A 19,139-nucleotide genomic window follows, 5' to 3' on the forward strand; every position below is an offset into this window, starting at 1 on the left:
TTACATTATTACTTTGGGAAATTTCATGATGTAGTACCCTCAGTGTGCTCACATTAATAGTATGGGAAATTTCGTGATGTAATACCCTCAGTGTGCTTACATTATTAGTTTTGGTAAATTTCTTGACATAATATTCTCAGTGTACATACAGTATTAATTTGGTAAATTTTATGATGTAATACCCTCAGTGTGCTTACATTATTAGTTTGGTAAATTTCTTGAAATAATATTCTTAGCATGCTTACATTATTAGTTGGTAAATTTCATGATGTAATACCCTCAGCATGCTTACATTATTAGTTGGTAAATTTCATGATGTAATACCCTCAGTGTGCTTACATTATTAGTTGGTAAATTTCATGATGTAATACCCTCAGCATGCTTACATTATTAGTTTGGTAAATTTCATGATGTAATACCCTCAGCATGCTTATATTATTAGTTTGGTAAATTTCATGATGTAATACCCTCAGTGTGCTTACATTATTAGTTGGTAAATTTCATGATGTAATATCCTCAGCATGCTTACATTATTAGTTGGTAAATTTCATGATGTAATACCCTCAGCATGCTTACATTATTAGTTTGGTAAATTTTATGATGTAATACCCTCAGTGTGCTTACATTATTAGTTTGGTAAATTGCATGATGTAATACCCTCAGTGTGCTTTACATTATTAGTTTGGTAAATTTCATGATGAATACCCTCACTGTGTGTATATTATTAGTTTGGTAAATTTCATGATGTAATACCCTCAGTGTGCTTACATTATTTGGTAAATTTCATGATGTAATACCCTCAGTGTGCTTACATTATTAGTTTGGTAAATTTCATGATGTAATACCCTCAGTGTGCTTTACATTATTATTTATATTGTAAATTTCATGATGTAATACCCTCATTGTGCTTCCATTATTTGGTAAATTTCATGATGTAATACCCTCAGTGTGCTTACATTATTAGTTTGGTAAATTTCATGATGTAATACACTCAGTATGTGTACAGTGTTAGTTTGGAAAATTTCATGACATAATCCTTTCAGTATGCATACAATATTAGTTTGGTAAATTTCTTGACATAATATTCTCAGTGTGCTTTACATTATTAGTTTGGTAAATTTCATGATGTAATACCCTCAGTGTGCTTACAATATTATTTTGGTAAATTTCATGATGTAATACCCTCAGTGTGCTTACAATATTAGTTTGGTAATTTTCATGATGTAATCCTCTCATTGTGCATACATTGTTAGTTTGGTAAATTTCATGACAATTAAACTCTTCATAATAGGTGCACACCAACAATCTAAAAATATATAGTCCCATCAGATATGCATATAGACTGGAAGATTTTGCTCCCTTTAGTGCTGTAGTGAGTTCATCAGTTATTAGATGTACTTTCATAACCAAGATGGTTGCACAGAATAAAAAATACTTTGAAGATCAATTTTTGAGATTGATTTAACCCTCCAAATTAATGTAAAAAGTGCAGCCATGCATGGTAATGAGCACACTACCCAGGGGCCCCGAGTGGCCGAGTGGTCTAAAGCGTTCTCCATTACGGATCACTGCCATCTCACCTCTGTCTGCGTGGGTTCGAGTCTAGGATTCAGCCAATGTGGGTATGTGAGAAAGCTTGCCAGTAGCTTCTCGTGGGTCGGTGGTTCTTCCCGGGGTTTTCCCATGTTCTTCCTCCACCATTAATACTGGCCGCCATGCATAGCCTATCGTGTGCTGAAACATGGCGTTAAACCCCACAACAACAACAACAACAACACACTACCCTAGTTGGGCCATGCATGCAGACTACCCAAATTGGGCCATGCATGGTAATAAGCACACTACCCTAATTAGGACATGAATGCTAAACAGTACACTACCTGAATTGAACCATGCATGCAGATCACCCTAATTGGGTCATGTATGGTAATAAGCAGACTACCCTAATTGGGCCATGCATGGTAATAATCACACAACCCTAATTGGGCCATGAATGTTAATAAGCACACTACCTGAATTGGGCCATGAATGGTAATAAGCACACTACCTGAATTGGGCTATGCATGCAGACTACCCTAATTGGGTCATGCATGGTACTAAGCACATATACCATAATTGGGCCATGAATGGTAATAAGCAGACTACCCTAATTGGGTCATGCATGGTACTAAGCACACATACCCTAATTGGGTCATGCATGGTACTAAGCACACATACCCTAATTGGGCCATGAATGGTAGTAAGCACACTACCCTAATTGGGCCATGCATGGTAATAAGCACACACCCTAAATGGGTCATGCATGGTAATAAGCACACTACCTTAATTGAGCCACACATGGTAATAAGCACACTACCTGAATTGGACCATGAATGGTAATAAGCACGCTACCTGAATTGGGCCATTTTTGCAGACTACCCTAATTGTGCCATGTATGGTACTAAGCACACATACCATAATTGGGCCATGAATGGTAATAAGCACACTACCCTAATTGGATCATGCATGGTAATAAGCACACTACCCTAAAGGAGTCGTGCATGGTAATAAGCACACTACCTGAATTGGGTCATGCATGAAGACTACCCTAATTGGGTCATGTATGGTAATAAGCACACTACCCTAATTGGGCCATGCATGATACTAAACACTCTCCCCTAATTGGGCCATGCATGGTAATAAGCACACTACCTGAATTGGGCCATGAATGGTAATAGGCACACTACCTGAATTGGGCCATGCATGCAGACTACCCTAATTGGACCATGCATGGTACTAAGCACACATACCATAATTGGGCCATGAAACTCAACTTGACAGCGAATCCAACTCCAGACTCACAATGTTCATCAGTGCCATGTCCTCTCCAGAAAAAGGTGTAACCAGCTTCAACTTCAGTCAGTTGGCCCTCATTGGCCAAGTGAGTTTCATTCAGGGCTGCTATCTCTATCTTGTAGCGAGCAAGTTCTCTTGCAATCAGCGCAGTTCTTCTCTCCAGTCTGTCAGCCTTTGCACGATCCAATAGACTGCATATGTTCCAAGCACCAAGAGTGAGTGGAACCTTTCAGGTTTTCTCTGTACTTCGACTGCAAGAATGGGATTCCCTCCAGCCACAGTAAGCTGGTCAGGGTAGATGAAGCAGGCTTTTTTTAGGGCACCTTTTGTAATCCCTTCCTCAGGCTATGAAGCAGTGCTATCCTGAAGAGGTCTGCTTAGTCCTTCAGACTGCTGCCGACATCCATTTCTGTTTCAGGTCAATGGAAGACAACCATATGGCCTGTGCTGCCTGCGTGCAGGTCTGCCACTACGTCTACCAGTGCATCCACACCTGCTGCATCGCAGCTCAGCCGTTGCCACAGGACTTGGGCACGGGTGATGACATAAATGACTTGTGCGCGAGTTGGATTAAAGTGAGGAAGGATTGTGCTGCATTAGCCTCACTCTCTTGTCCAGGCTCCACTTAGTTCAGTTGCAAGACATAGTCAAGATGGCTGGAATGGAGATTGGACGCAGTGGATGACCATGGCATCCTACATGTGTTGCCATGCTCTTAGCACTCCACATCACTTTGCTGGGTCCACCTTCCTGCTCATTGACCAGCTGGTGGTTGCTCCATGCAGTCTGCTGGGTCCAGTCTTCACATGCTCTAGGTGACAATCCCTGACTCACGGAGGGTTTGAGACCCATTGGTTACCCTCAACCTGATTTGGCCGGCCAGTCAAAGCCGTTGCCCATGGTGTGGCCACTGTGCATGCTACAGCTTCTTGGAGCCACAGGTGAGAGCTAAGTGCCAAGTGGAGACCAAAGGTCTAGCTACCCCCAAGGGAGCACAACTGCTACCCACACCAGAGGTACTACCCCTCTATGGGCACCACAAAAGAAACAAAGTACTGTAACCAGCTGTAACTATATTGTAACCAGCTGTACTATGTTGTGACCAGCTGTACTATGTTGTACAGATGATGGCTTGCTGTGTTTGTTTTAATAACTGTAGCATCAAAAAGCGGCAAAAAACTAGAATTTTTTTAAATGACAGTCAAGTCTGGGAAAGTGTATAATCACTTATTAAAGACAATGACCTCATTTACCCCTGGAATTATAGATTCACTTCAGTGACAAACAACATACTCAACCCCTACCTCAAGCCCGTTAAGACGATTTCTAATTATGACATTATTATTGTTGTGTGGTTTTTCCAAGATAAAAAAACAACATGAACCATTGAATTGAATGTGCATGGCTGGAAATTAATCATAATCCACTATCTTACAGTTAGTGATTTTGCCAGTGGATCACTAAAACCCAGCCATCATTAATCAATTGTCCAGGAGCAGTGAAAATAACTCAGACAGTCTCTATGATAACAGGAAGTGGTTGTGAGTGGGCATTTCCTTTATGGTTCATTGATCGATTTATTGTGTAAATTGAGTATCTGCCAACATCCTGCACCTGAGAAGGGGCAATAAATGCTCATTGGACAGATGGGCAGATGTTAAATTACTCATCCAATCATCTGTTAATTTCTGTAATCATCGTCAAAACAGTCTTTGTACACATGGAACTAGACTGGTGTACTGCTCGCAAGCACTGATTTTATTACTGAGGATACAAAAAAATAATAAGATATCAAGACGGTATTGACTAATCAGAAACGATTGCACATCACCTGATTCAGTGAATAAACCAGAATCATAATGAACATTGTTTTACTATTTATATCGTTGTTGATGAACATTCTGTGCATTGTGTAGTGATAATTGTAAACATCGGAGCATTAATAAACAGCAAAAATTAGATGATGACAAGAGAGAATACAGTTGCAAAGATGATAAATAGAAGAGGCTAAGAAAGTACCAGAAATGCTGGGAAAATTAACACAAATGGTTGTGTATGGCCCAGTAAAGGCTGTGGTCTTGTGCACTTTCTGCACTTAGTATTTGAAGATTATAAAAGTGCACATGAGTTTTCATTCATGAGTCTTGTTTGTGAAACAGAGTTATTATTTTGAGTTAATGTTAATGAACAATAATTGGTGCATTAAAAAATGAAATAGGATCAGTAAATATTTTATTCTGGTGATCATGTGGGTTAGTGAAAAAAATCCTAATATCAAGCCCTGTTATTAACATCCTCGACTGCTCCCTTTGAAAAAGAAATAGTTAATTGTATGTATTTACACGAATTGTTCATAATTACAGTGGTTAGTAATGGTTTGCAGTTGGTAGTATAGGATGCTATCTGCATGGCCAGTAGCTTTTAGAAAACTGGTTGTTGTTGTTGTTGTAGGGTTTAATGCCATTTTTCAGCACACGATAGGCTATACATGGCGGCCAGTATTAATGGTGGCGGAAGAACCCGGAAAGAACCACCGACCCACGAGAAGCTACTGGCAAGCTTTCTCACATACCCACATTGGTTAGAAAACTGGTAGTCATACTCAAGTTTTGTTTTGTTTAGAACCAACCCTTCTAATCAGTTGTGTTTACAGCAACAAAAATGTCAGTGTGTTTTTCTCTGTTCTTTCAATGCAATTATTCATAGCAGTGTTATTTAGAACAACCTCTAGTTTGCCTGCAGACCCTTCCAAGCGGTTATAAAGGACTAAAAAAGGTCATTTATGTTTTTCTGTTTTTTGCGATGTGTTTGTTCATAGTCAGATCGCTTATTGTGTCTAAAATTTGTGGCTGTGTTCTGCACGTGGTAACTCACAACAGTTCATTTTTATCATAAAATCTTTGCATAACAATTGTGGTCAGGTGGATGCTCGTAGCAGAGGTCATTCAAAACATGATTTACTATATCAGCTGTAATGTACATGATGGCAGAATTTTCCCTCGGAGTATTTTCAACCATTCATCAGCTGACATAATGGACCATGATATATTACTTCATCGTCACAATGCATCCTTACTATAGTTCAAATCCTACTTTATTAACAGGCCACAAATTCTATCTGTAAATTGAAAACATTTGATCTCTGTTTTGGTGTTTCACAAAGCTTTACCTGAACACTCATCAGCTCTCAAGTGTCATAGATCGACATCCGGTGTCTCACCAGTTGTAAGCTGATGATTCTAAGATATACAAGTCTAAGCTGCCCAGCTATAGTTGAGGTTGCCATCCAAAGAGTAGAGAGGTGCATTTCCAATGTGAAGTTATGGATGACATGTAATAAGTTGCAGATGAATGATGATTAAACTGAAGCCGTACTGATCACCAGGCAAAGGCTTTCTCACTCATATCCTTTACCTCAAACTATAAGTATCAGCAATGCCTACATTAAATTTACAGACAGTACAAAGCATATGTGTCACTCTCAAAAGCATGCTTTTCTTACACCAACGTGTAATGAACATTATGCAAGGCTGCATGCATATCTGGAGCTGAGACGCATCAGCTCCATTTGCAGTTTTCATTTGGTTGATGCCACTAAAACACTTGTGTGTTCCTTAGTATCTCCAAGACTAGAATTTTAATACACTTCTGTCTTTTTCAGCTCATGATCTGCTATGCAGACATCAAAAAATCCAAACCATGTCTGCTTGGATCATCCATGAAGTACAAAGAACCGAGCACACCTCCAGCCTTCTGTAATCTGTTACTCATTTAATCCAGAATCAAACAAAATCTTTTCACTATGTTACTTTTCATTGACTGGCTTCAGTCCAAAATACCTGTGTGACCTTACCCATGTGTACACCCCATGTAGAAACTTATGCTCCTCTTCCAACACTTGTTTTCTCATTATTCCCACTGTTAAAGTGAAGTCATATGGACAGTTTTTTTTGCATATCAGGGGTGGAATGAATTGCCCATAGATCTTAGACATAAGTGCACTGTGATCTCATTTAAGAGTGCCCTTAAAACTTACATATTTTGACTACAAGAACATTTATAAAAACTGAATGCTTACTTCCTTAATTATTGTTAGCATGTTTTAGTTTTATAATTTCATGGTGTTTGTTTTCAATCCTGTCATTGTTTATATTTTTTATGTGTTATCTAAGATTGTAAAGCACTTAGAGCTTCTAAAGATTAGGTACTGTACATTATTATTATTATTATTATTACGGTATTATTATTATTGTACTTCTAAAGATTAGGGACTGTACATTTCTATTATTATTATTATTATTATTATTATTGTTGTACTTCTAAACATTAGGTACTGTACATTATTATTAGTAGTAGTATTAGTATTGTACTTGCCAACCTTCCAGACAGTTTTGGGTTATTTTTAAGACTCAAATAGTATGTTTTAAGGTCACAAGTTTGGTGTGGTGTGGTGTGGTCGTGCACTTGACCCTCAAAAGCCATATTGTAGAAATGAAAATAAGTCATATACCAAAATAATAAATGGCAGACTTGTGGTTGGGGGTTTAGCAGGTGCAAGCACTTTTTTAATGAAAATAAGTTACATTCTTCACTATTTTTTTTAATGAAAAATGTTCATTTTCCATTAGAAAAAGACACTTTTTGCATGGAAAGTTGCATTGATGTATATACATGTAGTCACTTGTTACAGAAATGAACTTTCTATATGAATTCTTTGCATTGACATGAAAAAAATCACATTTCAGAAGAAATGTAAAATTATCAATGTAGATTAAATATATAAGTAGAGAAGCAACAATATATTGCCAAGAATTTACCAAACACAATTATCCTAATGTTTTTCATGATAATGGTGCAGTCTTTATGAAGATTGTAACCTTTTTATGAAATAAGCATTTGTACATATTGATACAAATTGTTCATGAAATAAGTGTTTTGTACACATTGATACAAATTGTTCATGAGAAAAAAGTGAAGTTTTTCATGAAAAAGGTGAAGAATATGCAATCCTCAAAAAATGTGCAGTATTCACAAAGAAATTTGAAAGGACTTTTTAGTGATGTGTTTCTTAATGAAAAAAACTATTCCATGAAAAAGGTACAACATTGTTTTTTTCATGATGTGCATTTTTCATGAAGTTTGTTTCTTTCTTTGTGAAGAAATCAGACTCATCAGAACAAGTTTTTTAATGAAATATTTAATCAGTCTGTACATGCTTATTCAGGATGCATACGTATTTATGTGAAAAATTATCCCTTGTTTATCAAGATATTTGATAGTATTTTGTCTGGAGAAATCTATATGAAAACAGACAGTTCTGTCACAAAGAAATTGATTATTTCATGAAAAAGACACTTTATTGCCAAGAAAGGCGCCATTTTCATCACACTTTTCTGATAAGCATAAAATGATTGGCTGATGATAACGGTTTTAGCTGTTATATGTCAGTCTCTCCAATTTAAATCCTTTACATGCAAGTTTTTTTGTTAAGACATGATGACAACATACAAGTCACTTTATTGAATACCTAGCAGATGTATAGAGTTTTCTCATTGGCTGATTGATTTTTGCTTGCTATGCCAAGGGTCAATGTGGATTGAAGTGAATTGACATCTCTTGGCTAAAGGAGCTGCTTCACACAGTGTTTGGACATTTATGTTCACCCTAGTTGTTGTTAGGAAACCAAGGAAGTTTAAGTAAAGAACTTCAGTATATAGGTCAATCAGCATCTAAATCTGCATACTACATTATTACTATAAATTTATACAAATATTAAAGTCTCATGCAAAATGTTGAAAATCTGATTTCAGAAATAACTGTTCATCAGGACAGAATATATCAGAGTAATCCAAATTAAAATTGTTTATATATATATACAGACACACACACCTTTCTTTTGCAGGTATAGGGACTTTATGAGAGACTGTCCAAGTGGTTACTTGCGATTAGAGGTAAGCATGAGTGACAACTTTAATGTTATCACTGCAGCTGAAAATGGCATTACGGAGTTATTAGGCTGTAAGTTTTACCAAATCAGTTTCATTAATATTTCAGCTAAACTACAGCATGTAATTAAATGCTATATTGGTCAGGATTCTTTCCATTCATCAAGTCATAAGGCCACGAGCTCAAAGTATGGTTCTGCAACTGTCATCATTTGTTATTTGAGATTTCTTTTATTTATATAAAAAAAAACACTGAACAAAATTCAGCTAAATTTGTTGGAGATCATAACTGCTTAAAGAGCTTTCAATCTTTACAAATGATGCCAATCCATTGGAGAATGGCTGCAATTACTAAAAATAGAAAATCTTTGATAGACTTCATCTCAAACACTACTCAGAAGCATAATGGTATAACAGGATTTCAGATTTATACAATTTAAAAATAGAAAAAACATTTAAATGACTTCTGAAAAAAACACTGAACAGAAGAATTTGACCCATTTTGTCAGAAAGCATCCTGACGTAAATGGTAGGGGTAAAACAGTTCATCGATATACCATTAATGCATCAATACTTTTGCTGAAACGATGCATATTTCATTAAAAGAGTCAAAGAATCAGTACAAAACAATACTTACCAGATGCATGTTATTTCAGTCTTCAGCAGCCATGAATAATTATTATTAGTTGCTTTGTTATTCTGTAAAATTATAATCCATCTGAAATAGCATTTGCAATCACATGTTTGTTAGTAAAACTGAATTTTTTATTATAGAATACCCACTTGCCATCTACAATTTAACACAAAGTGACATGATTTGTAATCTGGTCCACCCCGCTCTCATTCCATGCTAATTATCTTAACCCAGAAGTATGTTCTGCATATACTATACGTTTCAAACATGTTCCACATGCATGGTGAAGTAATTTGGTCATCATTTAATAACCACTTTCACGTGAAGTTTTTACTTTGAATTGTATCTTGGCTTCTTTGGTCAATTTGAAAGCTACACTACTGGTGTGTTGTATACTGAAATAAGTTACACTGAATTCTCATTTGTGGTTATTGCTTGTTCTGCTCCAGGTTAAACAATAACTACCAACCAGAAATCAATGTAGCTTATTCTGTGAGTGACAAACAAGAAGTATGGGCAGACCAACAGAGAGACTTAGCAGTAAAGTCATTAGATATGTCAAGTACTTAAGCAAAGACGCTGTCAGGGTGTGCCATTGCGTGAATCCTGCAACATTTGTACAAATTCACATGCTTGGAGAACAGTGAAACGTGAAAACTCCCACAAATTCATTGAAAGTCTCACATAAGAAAATATGCTTGGTGTAGTGTCATGTATATTTAAATCAATTATTTGTCTGTTAGTTTAAAATTTTTTTTATTCCATTACATGTTACTGCAATGTAATATTGTTTACTGGACTTGATTTTTTTTCTCAGAATTAAGTTCAGTTCTGTTTGACTTGATTGATTTTTAAAAAAAAACATTTCATTGATGTAAATGCCTAATAATAGAAACATTTTCTCTAAGTTGCTGACCTTAATATCAGTGACAGTTTTGGTAAACAACTTTTTTTCTTCCCTTTCTCAGAGTAAGAATCATTTAGTTGAGTCAAGGTCATACCTGGACTAAGTGACATGAAGCATGTGTTAATTCATAAACAAACTTCTATTTTTTCCAGAAGTATGAACTTTTGACCCCATCTGGGAATCTGTTTTGCGTTTTAGTTAGTCTTATAGCTGATGTTATGAAAAGAATTCTTTCTGACCCAATTTATGAGTCGTGCCTTAACACTTGAACAGTCAAGTTGTTTTATGTTGTGTCCAGATTGGGGATTGTTTTCCCTGGAAATACTAGTGCGCTAAATTAATTCTTGGACAACAACATTTACCACATTTTATACGGAATTCAAAAACTGGAATAATATTTTCTGTGATTTAATAAGAGACTGTTGACGCATCAGTACAATGCTGACTATTGCATACATCATCACCTTCCATCTTGGATTTTCATTGGGATTTGAACTTGATTCACTTAAAACTTTTCATTGATAGAACTTGTGTTTTTTAATTCTTGGATTACAATTTGGATTTAATTTGCAATGCTGTAAGTTTTTTTTGTTATTTTTTTTACTTTGTGTGTGTGTGCGTGTGTGTGATTTGGATTTTTAACGTAGCTTGAACAATTTTTCAGTCATGTTGCTACGATATCTGCAGTGTGGCAGTTTAAAGTGATGTCTAGCACTGGGGCTTCATGCCGCAGACATGTAGCATGATGTCCCACCCAGTCACATTATCCTGACACCAGGTCGACCAGTCCTAACACTAACTTCTTAATGCTGAGCACCAAGCGAGGCAGCTGTTAGTACCATTTTTGTAAGACTTTGGTATGACTCGGCCAGGGATCAAACCCACGACCTCCCACATCCGAGGTGGACGCTCTAACCACTAGGCCACCGGAGTGGTTGTTTCTTACTTTGTAGTCTAGGGAAATAAATTATTTGTTAAATTTTACAAAGCTTGCTGTCTTCACTCTTTTCTGTTACTTATTTTAAGAGCATAGACTCGTAACAGTATTATATAATTTGTATTTAACCATTCTTGATGCAACATATGTTTTTGGGGCAGCAAATGTTCCACAACTGGGTTCTTCAAGCATGACATGGATGGTTCTGAAACTAAATTTAATTAGAACAATGTGCCGGAAATACAAATTATGGCATAATTTGAACCATTTATGAAGAAAGTTTTACAAAATGCGTATTTAAAATACGGGCTACATAGAAAACCCAAAATGCCTGATTCCTGGATTGGTTCCTTACAATTTCATTCGGCAAATACTTGCTGATGATAGTAATGATGACAGTAATTTTTAAAATCATGAAGTATATCAGATTATTGGAGTGGGGAAAGTGTTAATTTAGATACAAGTGAGTGATTTTGAGCCTGAAATAGTGTTAAATACGAGTCAGATGTACATGCTGGGTGTACAGAAAAATAGATGGCATGACCTTTTCAGTAGTATTTCGAAATTAAATTTACAAAGGGCAGAATACTGAACCTAATTAAAATAAAGAGAATTTAAAAGTATAATGCAATTTTCATTGTTTTGATTAATCAATTTTGCCCTGTAGATCATTTGCTACAAAACTGTACATGTATCCATATCAGGGTTAAGATAAATTGAATAAAATAAGGGTTTAGAAAATGCAAATATGAAGTAAAGATAGTTTAATATCTCTGTCTGCACAGGCATTGATGGACCAAATACCCTTATACAACATTATGGGACAGATAAGAAATTTGCCATAGTAGTCAGTAAACCACTGATTTAACAAAGGATGTTTATGTTGGTGAAAAATCCTATTTAGGAGCAGATGTATCCAAAAGATAATATCTGTCATCTCTGAAAATTTTACATAACAATCACAATGATCAGTTTCCCAACATAGTCAAGCTGACAAAGCTAGCTATATATATATGCCCCTTTCAGAAAAAAGCACAGAACAATAGTGATGCAAAGAAAAGGAGCAGAATATGCACAGATTAATACTTATACAACTAGAGGTGACATCTGTCAAAGATATTGATTTCAGTAGAGCTGTAAGAAAGTGGAGCAGGAAGAGAGACATATTGAAGTTTAGATAAATATTGACTTATGACTTTTTCTTCCTTCTCTCCTTTTTTCATGGATAATGGGGTAGGTCTCCCTTAAGATAAAATCCTGTCATCATCTTCCTTAAATTGGTCACAGAAACAAATTTAGAATTATTCGTTTTTATGCAGAGATATTTAACCAGTGAATGAAGGTGCTGAGGAAATAAATAAAATTAGCATAGAATGAGTGATGGGGCAGTTTCAAACTGCTGAAGTTTATCACCTTTAAGTTAAAAGAAAATTGTAGAATAGGACTGGGTTTAGTCAATATATAGTTTTCATTCTTCACTAACAAATACAACATGTACCTGTGGCTGCAGCAGTCTTTTGCATCTGCAGGAAATAAAAGGTGGTAGGTTTTGTTGTTATTAACCTTGTTCCCCTGCCTGGATTTGTTCTAGATGAGATTTTCTTTGCATGAAGAAATTGCATTATTTCTTCTGTTTTGAAGATAACATCGTAATATCTTCCAAGTGTAACTAAGATATGAAACTGGTAATAATATGTTTTCAGATCATTCATGTTGTTGTTGTTGTTGTAGGGTTTAACGCCATTTTTCACCCACGCAGACAGAGGTGAGATGGCAGTGATCTGTAACGGAGAGCGCTTTAGACCACTCGGCCACTCGGGGCCCCCATTCATGTTGTACAAAACAAAGTTAAATTTAGCCACAATAAAATGCCTAAAATGTGGGATAAAACTCACTGCAACCAACTGGTAGTCAGTTGGAAAGTATTGTTGTTATATTCTCATCAATGAGAATTGCGTATAATGATAACTATTTGTCTGTCTGTAGTCTGCATACTGAAAATAGGAATAGAATGTCAACATACATGAAAGGGCACCACCTACCTTCCAGAGATTGAGAGACCATAAAGATCATGTGTTTCAATATGTATTGTAATGCAAGATATGCATATCATGAATCATATCGTTGAGGTACAGGTGTATCATTTCACCCCTAATAAATGGCTTTTCAGTTGTTTTTTTTATATACAAAAGATGCTGATCCCCCATTTAATAATGGCAATCACAATCATTTTGTGACTTTTCAAGAACTACTCAACAGAAGTTGACCATATTTAACAATAGGCTCTTAGCATCAGGCTTTTAGGTATTGTTTACAAATAATGCTGATCTCCATCCAATATAGCTACCATTACTAAACCTGCTCAACAGAAGTCAACAAGTTTGAAAGAAATCATCCTATCATAAAGGCCTTTCAGGTTTATACTAATTATAGTGATCCACCATTAACTGTTATTTTAAAATGGAAAAACCTTTAAATGATTTCTTGGACATAGTATGTGTATGGTCATGGGGTTCCATGAATCATAGTGCCCATACTGCAGTGGAAAGTGGGGCAAAGTGACTTGCTTTTCTAAAGTTAATTACTTTGTTATATGTTGATTATCCCCAGCATTAAAGGTTTTGGTTTCCTCGTATCTTTAGCTTTAGTTTTGGTATTTGTTTGTAATTTGATTAGAAGACTCCTTGTATCATTTGAAACCAACCCAGATCAAAACAGGTCCTAGTGACCTACTTTTCATGCATGAATCCCATGTTGATATGTGATAGTCCTGTAGGAATGACCTTTTCTGTATATTCATCTGTCAGTCAGTCCATATGTCTTTACTTTATTTAAAGGTTTGCAATCAAGTTACAGCTTCAAACAAATATAGTAATGTCTGCCTTTGACTTTCAAATGGGAACCATCAAAGAGGCAAATTTTGCACCCTTTTGTTATGTATAAAGGTTTACCAATTTTCATGCTACTAATTCTGTTAGAGTTACAAAACACCACACTTAAAGTAATGTGACCTTAAACTTAAAGAAAGAATGACAGCACTCTTTTGTTGTGGTAAAACTTACAAAACACCTTCCAGCCAAATAGATTAGTTTCAGTAAACATTTCAATAATATTGGAAGATTTTTTTACAGAATTACTTATCCACAAACACTGATTCCACATTTTCTTCAAGAATGACATGGACAGTAGTAGCTTGTAGTTTTCTCATTGAACAATTGCTTGGGTAACCATCAAATTTAGTTTAAACCAAAGTGAGATACAGGAAAATGCCTAGAAATAGGTAAATAACATGGCACAGCATATCACCATATGTATGTGGCTAGGGGTTTGGTCTGATTCCAGAGGAAATTTGTCAATACTGTAATGGTGTATTTCTCTTTTCATACCAAGTCAGTGTAGATATAGTTTAAATGTTGGGAATCTTGATGTGAGTCAAGGGTAAGTCCCATACTCCGAGGACTAAACCTAGGATATGTGCTAGATGTACAAGTGTGTATATTCCCTAATTTGTGCCCATACATGTATATATAGCTCTAGAATAGGGATCTTAACATTTTCCACGTTATAAGCCATGATCAAGTTCCCAGTCATGGGAGAACAACCCCGGGTCTGTGTTGGATATATGTTTAATTTTGTTTCCACGTGTCCTTCAAATCTGTATATGGTTATTGGCTGGGGATCTCTGCCTTCAAGAGTTCAATTATTTAGATTTTTTGGAAATTGATCTTATCTCAAGAGTCATAATTAAAATTTTAAAACTGCTATGTGTAACTAAAAGCTACCCCAACCGTATCCCAAAATTTCAATTCTGTGTCGGTGTGAGAGATATATTACGTTACTAATGAAAGGACAGACAGACTGATAGGGAGACATAATTTCCACATTTTTAAAAGAATCATGGGGATAAAAGTCATCTTAATTTTTTGTTTACTTATTTAATCATGATGGTCAATGATAATTATGAAAAGATTTAAAATACTATAGATACTTATAGAAAAAGTTTTGCTTGAAAAAGTACACCTGTTATGAAACAGCTTTTCATGACATGAGAAACACAAAACAAATTTACATACCTCTCAACTTATTGATATACATAATATATAAAAACATTGACTATGCTAACAACCCGTGCACATTGCAGATTATTGTTATTAATAATATTATTATTATTACCTCAATTTTCATAATTAGAAAAATAAAGCTTTTACAGTTTGTGGCTTTTGTGTGAATCTGTCAGTAGGAGATTTCATGGTATTTGTGGGGTCTGAGTTCCTCAGATTACTAATTATTAATTAAAAGGTCACTAAAGTTGGCAACAAGAAAATTTGATTCTTCCCTTCAGATGATAATTTTAAAAGTTACTGAAATTATTACCTATATTAACAGCAACATTGTTTTACATGCAAACATTCATACAAACCAGCATTTTTCCACTTCCAAGAACACAAATTGAAGTGTAGTTTGAAAATAGAAATTAAACCCATTACATGCACTGTAGTTGAAGTAGAGATCAGATCAATGTAAAACTATACATAGAACCCATCACTATTATAGTTATACTTCTCTCAGTGTAAGCTAAGTTCACACTGAGTCTAAATGGACACAAGGGTTGTGGATTCCAATATACGAGTCACTGCAAGCAATGTTCCCTTGAATAGTCCTGTTAAACAGTGGTTTTAAAGGTCCTTTATATGACGTGCTACCTGAAAAAAACAAATAAGGAATATAAACTAAAACAAATTCATGATGTATTATGCCCTGCTCAGTGCATCTGCAGTACATGCAATGCAGAATGAAGAAATGTTGAGTAATTTCAACTGAATTGGAGTTTAATGGTAACAGTTGTCTGAATTTAAACAAGATTAGAAATAGTTTCTGGTTGTGTAGATAACATGCACATCAGTCATGCACTCAGTTAATGTCAAAAGGATGAGTATAAATGTACGCTGTCACTCTCCCCGCTAATTTCCAGTAATTATTGCTTTATCCATAATATCAAATGGAGGAAACAATTACAATAATAATGATGACTTTATTTAAAGAAGAAGCTCATTTGGTCAATTTTCCAATCTTCCATGAGGTCTTCTACAATTACATTTGTACAAAAAAATGTATATATATATATATATATATATATGCACAATTGTTACAAGATGAGGCAGACAATTCATTGACTGCTACAATAAAATATGCACAAGGCATTAAGGATGAGTACATACAGGATACATACAAAGAATAGTAGCGAATGTAAGTAAAACAATATAGGTGAGTACATAATATAACAATGTTTTAAATAGTAGTTGTAGTAAATTAAGCTAAATCATATAAAATGATTGTTTCTGTCGATGTTGGAAAGAAGCTTTTATGAAAGCTTGGCATAAGTCAGCTGACTTTATATAAGGTGATATGGAATTCCATAGTTTGGCTCCAGAAAAAGCGAACCTCTTCTTTAAAACTCAGAATTTGGTTTAGTTAAATATAAATTGTTGTTATAGATGGATCTTAGTTCGTACATATGTGCATTTTCAATCAATTTAATGTTATGTTTAAGATAATCAGGAGCCAATCGATGTAAGGATTTATATACTAGTAAACCCTTTTGTGACTGAGTTCTGTGCTGAAATGGAAGCCACTTTATGGTTTTAAAAAGATTTGTTGATGGTGTATCTAAATCAGCATCAAGAATAACAAGCTGCTCTTTTTCAAAATTTCAGTAGTTTTTCTTAATTTTCTGTACCACTATTACTCCAGATAGAACAACAATATTCTAGGTGTGGCTTGATATTATGCGTTGTAAAACATCTTTTCTGTTCTTGAGGGAAAAAAGATTTTCTTCTGTTCAAGAGATAAAGCAGTGAGTTAACTTCTTTAATGACCTTATCAGCTTGCATTTTCCAGCACAAAATATTGATGCCAAGTACATTTTCATGTTAAGACTGTTGCATATCCATTCTTTTTATCATTACTTTGAAACCCTTTTTCTCAGCTTTACTCTTGCTTGACAACCTATCATCATGGCTTTTGAAATTGGCTTCATTTATCTTCATACCATTGTGCTCACACCAGTTATTTGTTTTATCGAATCTTAATTTAGTGCTAATCTCATGGAAAGTGTTATATAATGTTGTGTTATCTGCAAACATGTTGTTGGTGGATAGCTGAATATGATATGGTAAATGATTGATGTACAGCAGTAAGAGTAATGGTCCAAGAACTGATCCTTGTGGAACACTTGACTTTATCAGATTCTTATCTGAGAATTTATTTAAAATAGAATCTTCTTCTTGTCTGAGTTCAAGGTAGGTTTGAAACAAAGTTAAGCTTTCATGGTTAACTTGATATATGTTGAGCATTTCCAGCAGGATTTTGTGATTTACAAGGTCAAAAGCCTTTGTAAGGTCAAGAAACACTGTGCCTACTACTTGATATATCGATGTACAGAATCAGTATCTTTTACATATCAATACAAGAAGTGAAGAATCAATACTTGAAGACCATACTTGTTACTTTAATCTTTGGCAGTTGTGAATAAGTATTAGCCATTTGCCTTTTTATTCTCTTAATTGAGAATTCGTCAGAAACAGACAGCAGGCACATGTTTGTATTGACTAAAAACTATTGGCTAGCTACACCCACTTGCATTCTGCAAATCAACAAACACAAGGTAACTAAATCACATGGTTTGAAATCTGCCCCTGTCCCTCTCAAAAATTACATATTGATTATTTTATCCTGTCAGCATTCCCAACCACTGATAACATATCAATGTAAAGAAGACATTCCATATTTGTTCCACATGTGTGATTTAAGTGTTCTGTTGATCATTTAATAACCACCTGTATGCTGAGTTTTACTGTTACTTCACGTCTTGTCTATCTTAATAACCACCTGTATGCAGAGTTTTACTGTTACTTCATGTTTGATCATTTAATAACCACCTGTATGCTGAGTTATACTGTTACTTCATGTCTTGTCTATCTTAATAACCACCTGTATGCAGAGTTTTACTGTTACTTCATGTTTGATCATTTAATAACCACCTGTATGCAGAGTTTTACTGTTACTTCGCGTCTTGTCTATCTTAATAACCACCAGTATGCAGAGTTTTACTGTTACTTCATGTTTGATCATTTAATAACCACCTGTATGCAGAGTTTACTGTTACTTCATGTTTGATCATTTAATAACCATCTGTATGCAGAGTTTTACTGTTACTTCACATTTGATCATTTAATAACCACCTGTATGCTGAGTTTTACTGTTACTTCACGTCTTGTCTATCTTAATAACCACCTGTATGCAGAGTTTTACTGTTACTTCACGTTTGATCATTTAATAACCACCTGTATGCTGAATTTTACTGCTACTTCACGTCTTGTCTATTTGTATCAAATATAAGGGCTACACTTCTGGTGTGTCATGTAGCGAAATATGTTGCATTCAATTCTGATTGGTTGTTATTTTTTGTTCAAGTCCAGAGTAATAATAATAATAATAATAATGAGGACTTTGTATAGCGCCTAATCTTTAGAAGCTCTAAGCGCTTTACAACATTAGACAACACCTATAAGATAAGAAACATAATAATATTATTACAAAAACAAACAACATGAAATTAGAAAAACATTAAAAAATAAAAAACATGCTGAGAATATTTCAGGTAGGAAACATTATTAGGTCTTTAAGTTTGTTCTTGCAGTCGAAATAAGTGAGTTTTGAGAGCCCTCTTGAATGTGATCACTGTGTCTTTGTGTCTAAGTTCAGTGGGCAATTCATTCCACATTGCTGGGCCCTGGTATGCAAAAGAACGCTGTCGATATGACTTTGTTTTCATAGTGTGAATAATGAGTATACGATTGTCAGAAGAGGAGTGTAAGTATC

At 35.1% G+C, this 19,139-nt stretch overlaps 1 protein-coding gene across 1 annotated transcript in view; it reads left to right on the forward strand.

The window, feature by feature from the left end:
- LOC149778457 (uncharacterized) overlaps nucleotides 1-19,139 on the forward strand; it is a 139,860-nt gene that overhangs the window by 40,611 nt on the left and 80,110 nt on the right. The window contains exon 3 of the mRNA XM_089939299.1: nucleotides 8,738-8,786. Within this exon, the coding sequence (XP_089795425.1) occupies nucleotides 8,738-8,786 (49 nt within the window). The remainder of the gene's footprint in view (nucleotides 1-8,737; nucleotides 8,787-19,139) is intronic.

This window comes from Sinohyriopsis cumingii, chromosome 17 (assembly GCF_028554795.1).
Source record: "Sinohyriopsis cumingii isolate HCF-2022 chromosome 17, ASM2855479v2, whole genome shotgun sequence".
Classification (NCBI taxonomy): Eukaryota; Metazoa; Mollusca; class Bivalvia; order Unionida; family Unionidae; genus Sinohyriopsis; species Sinohyriopsis cumingii.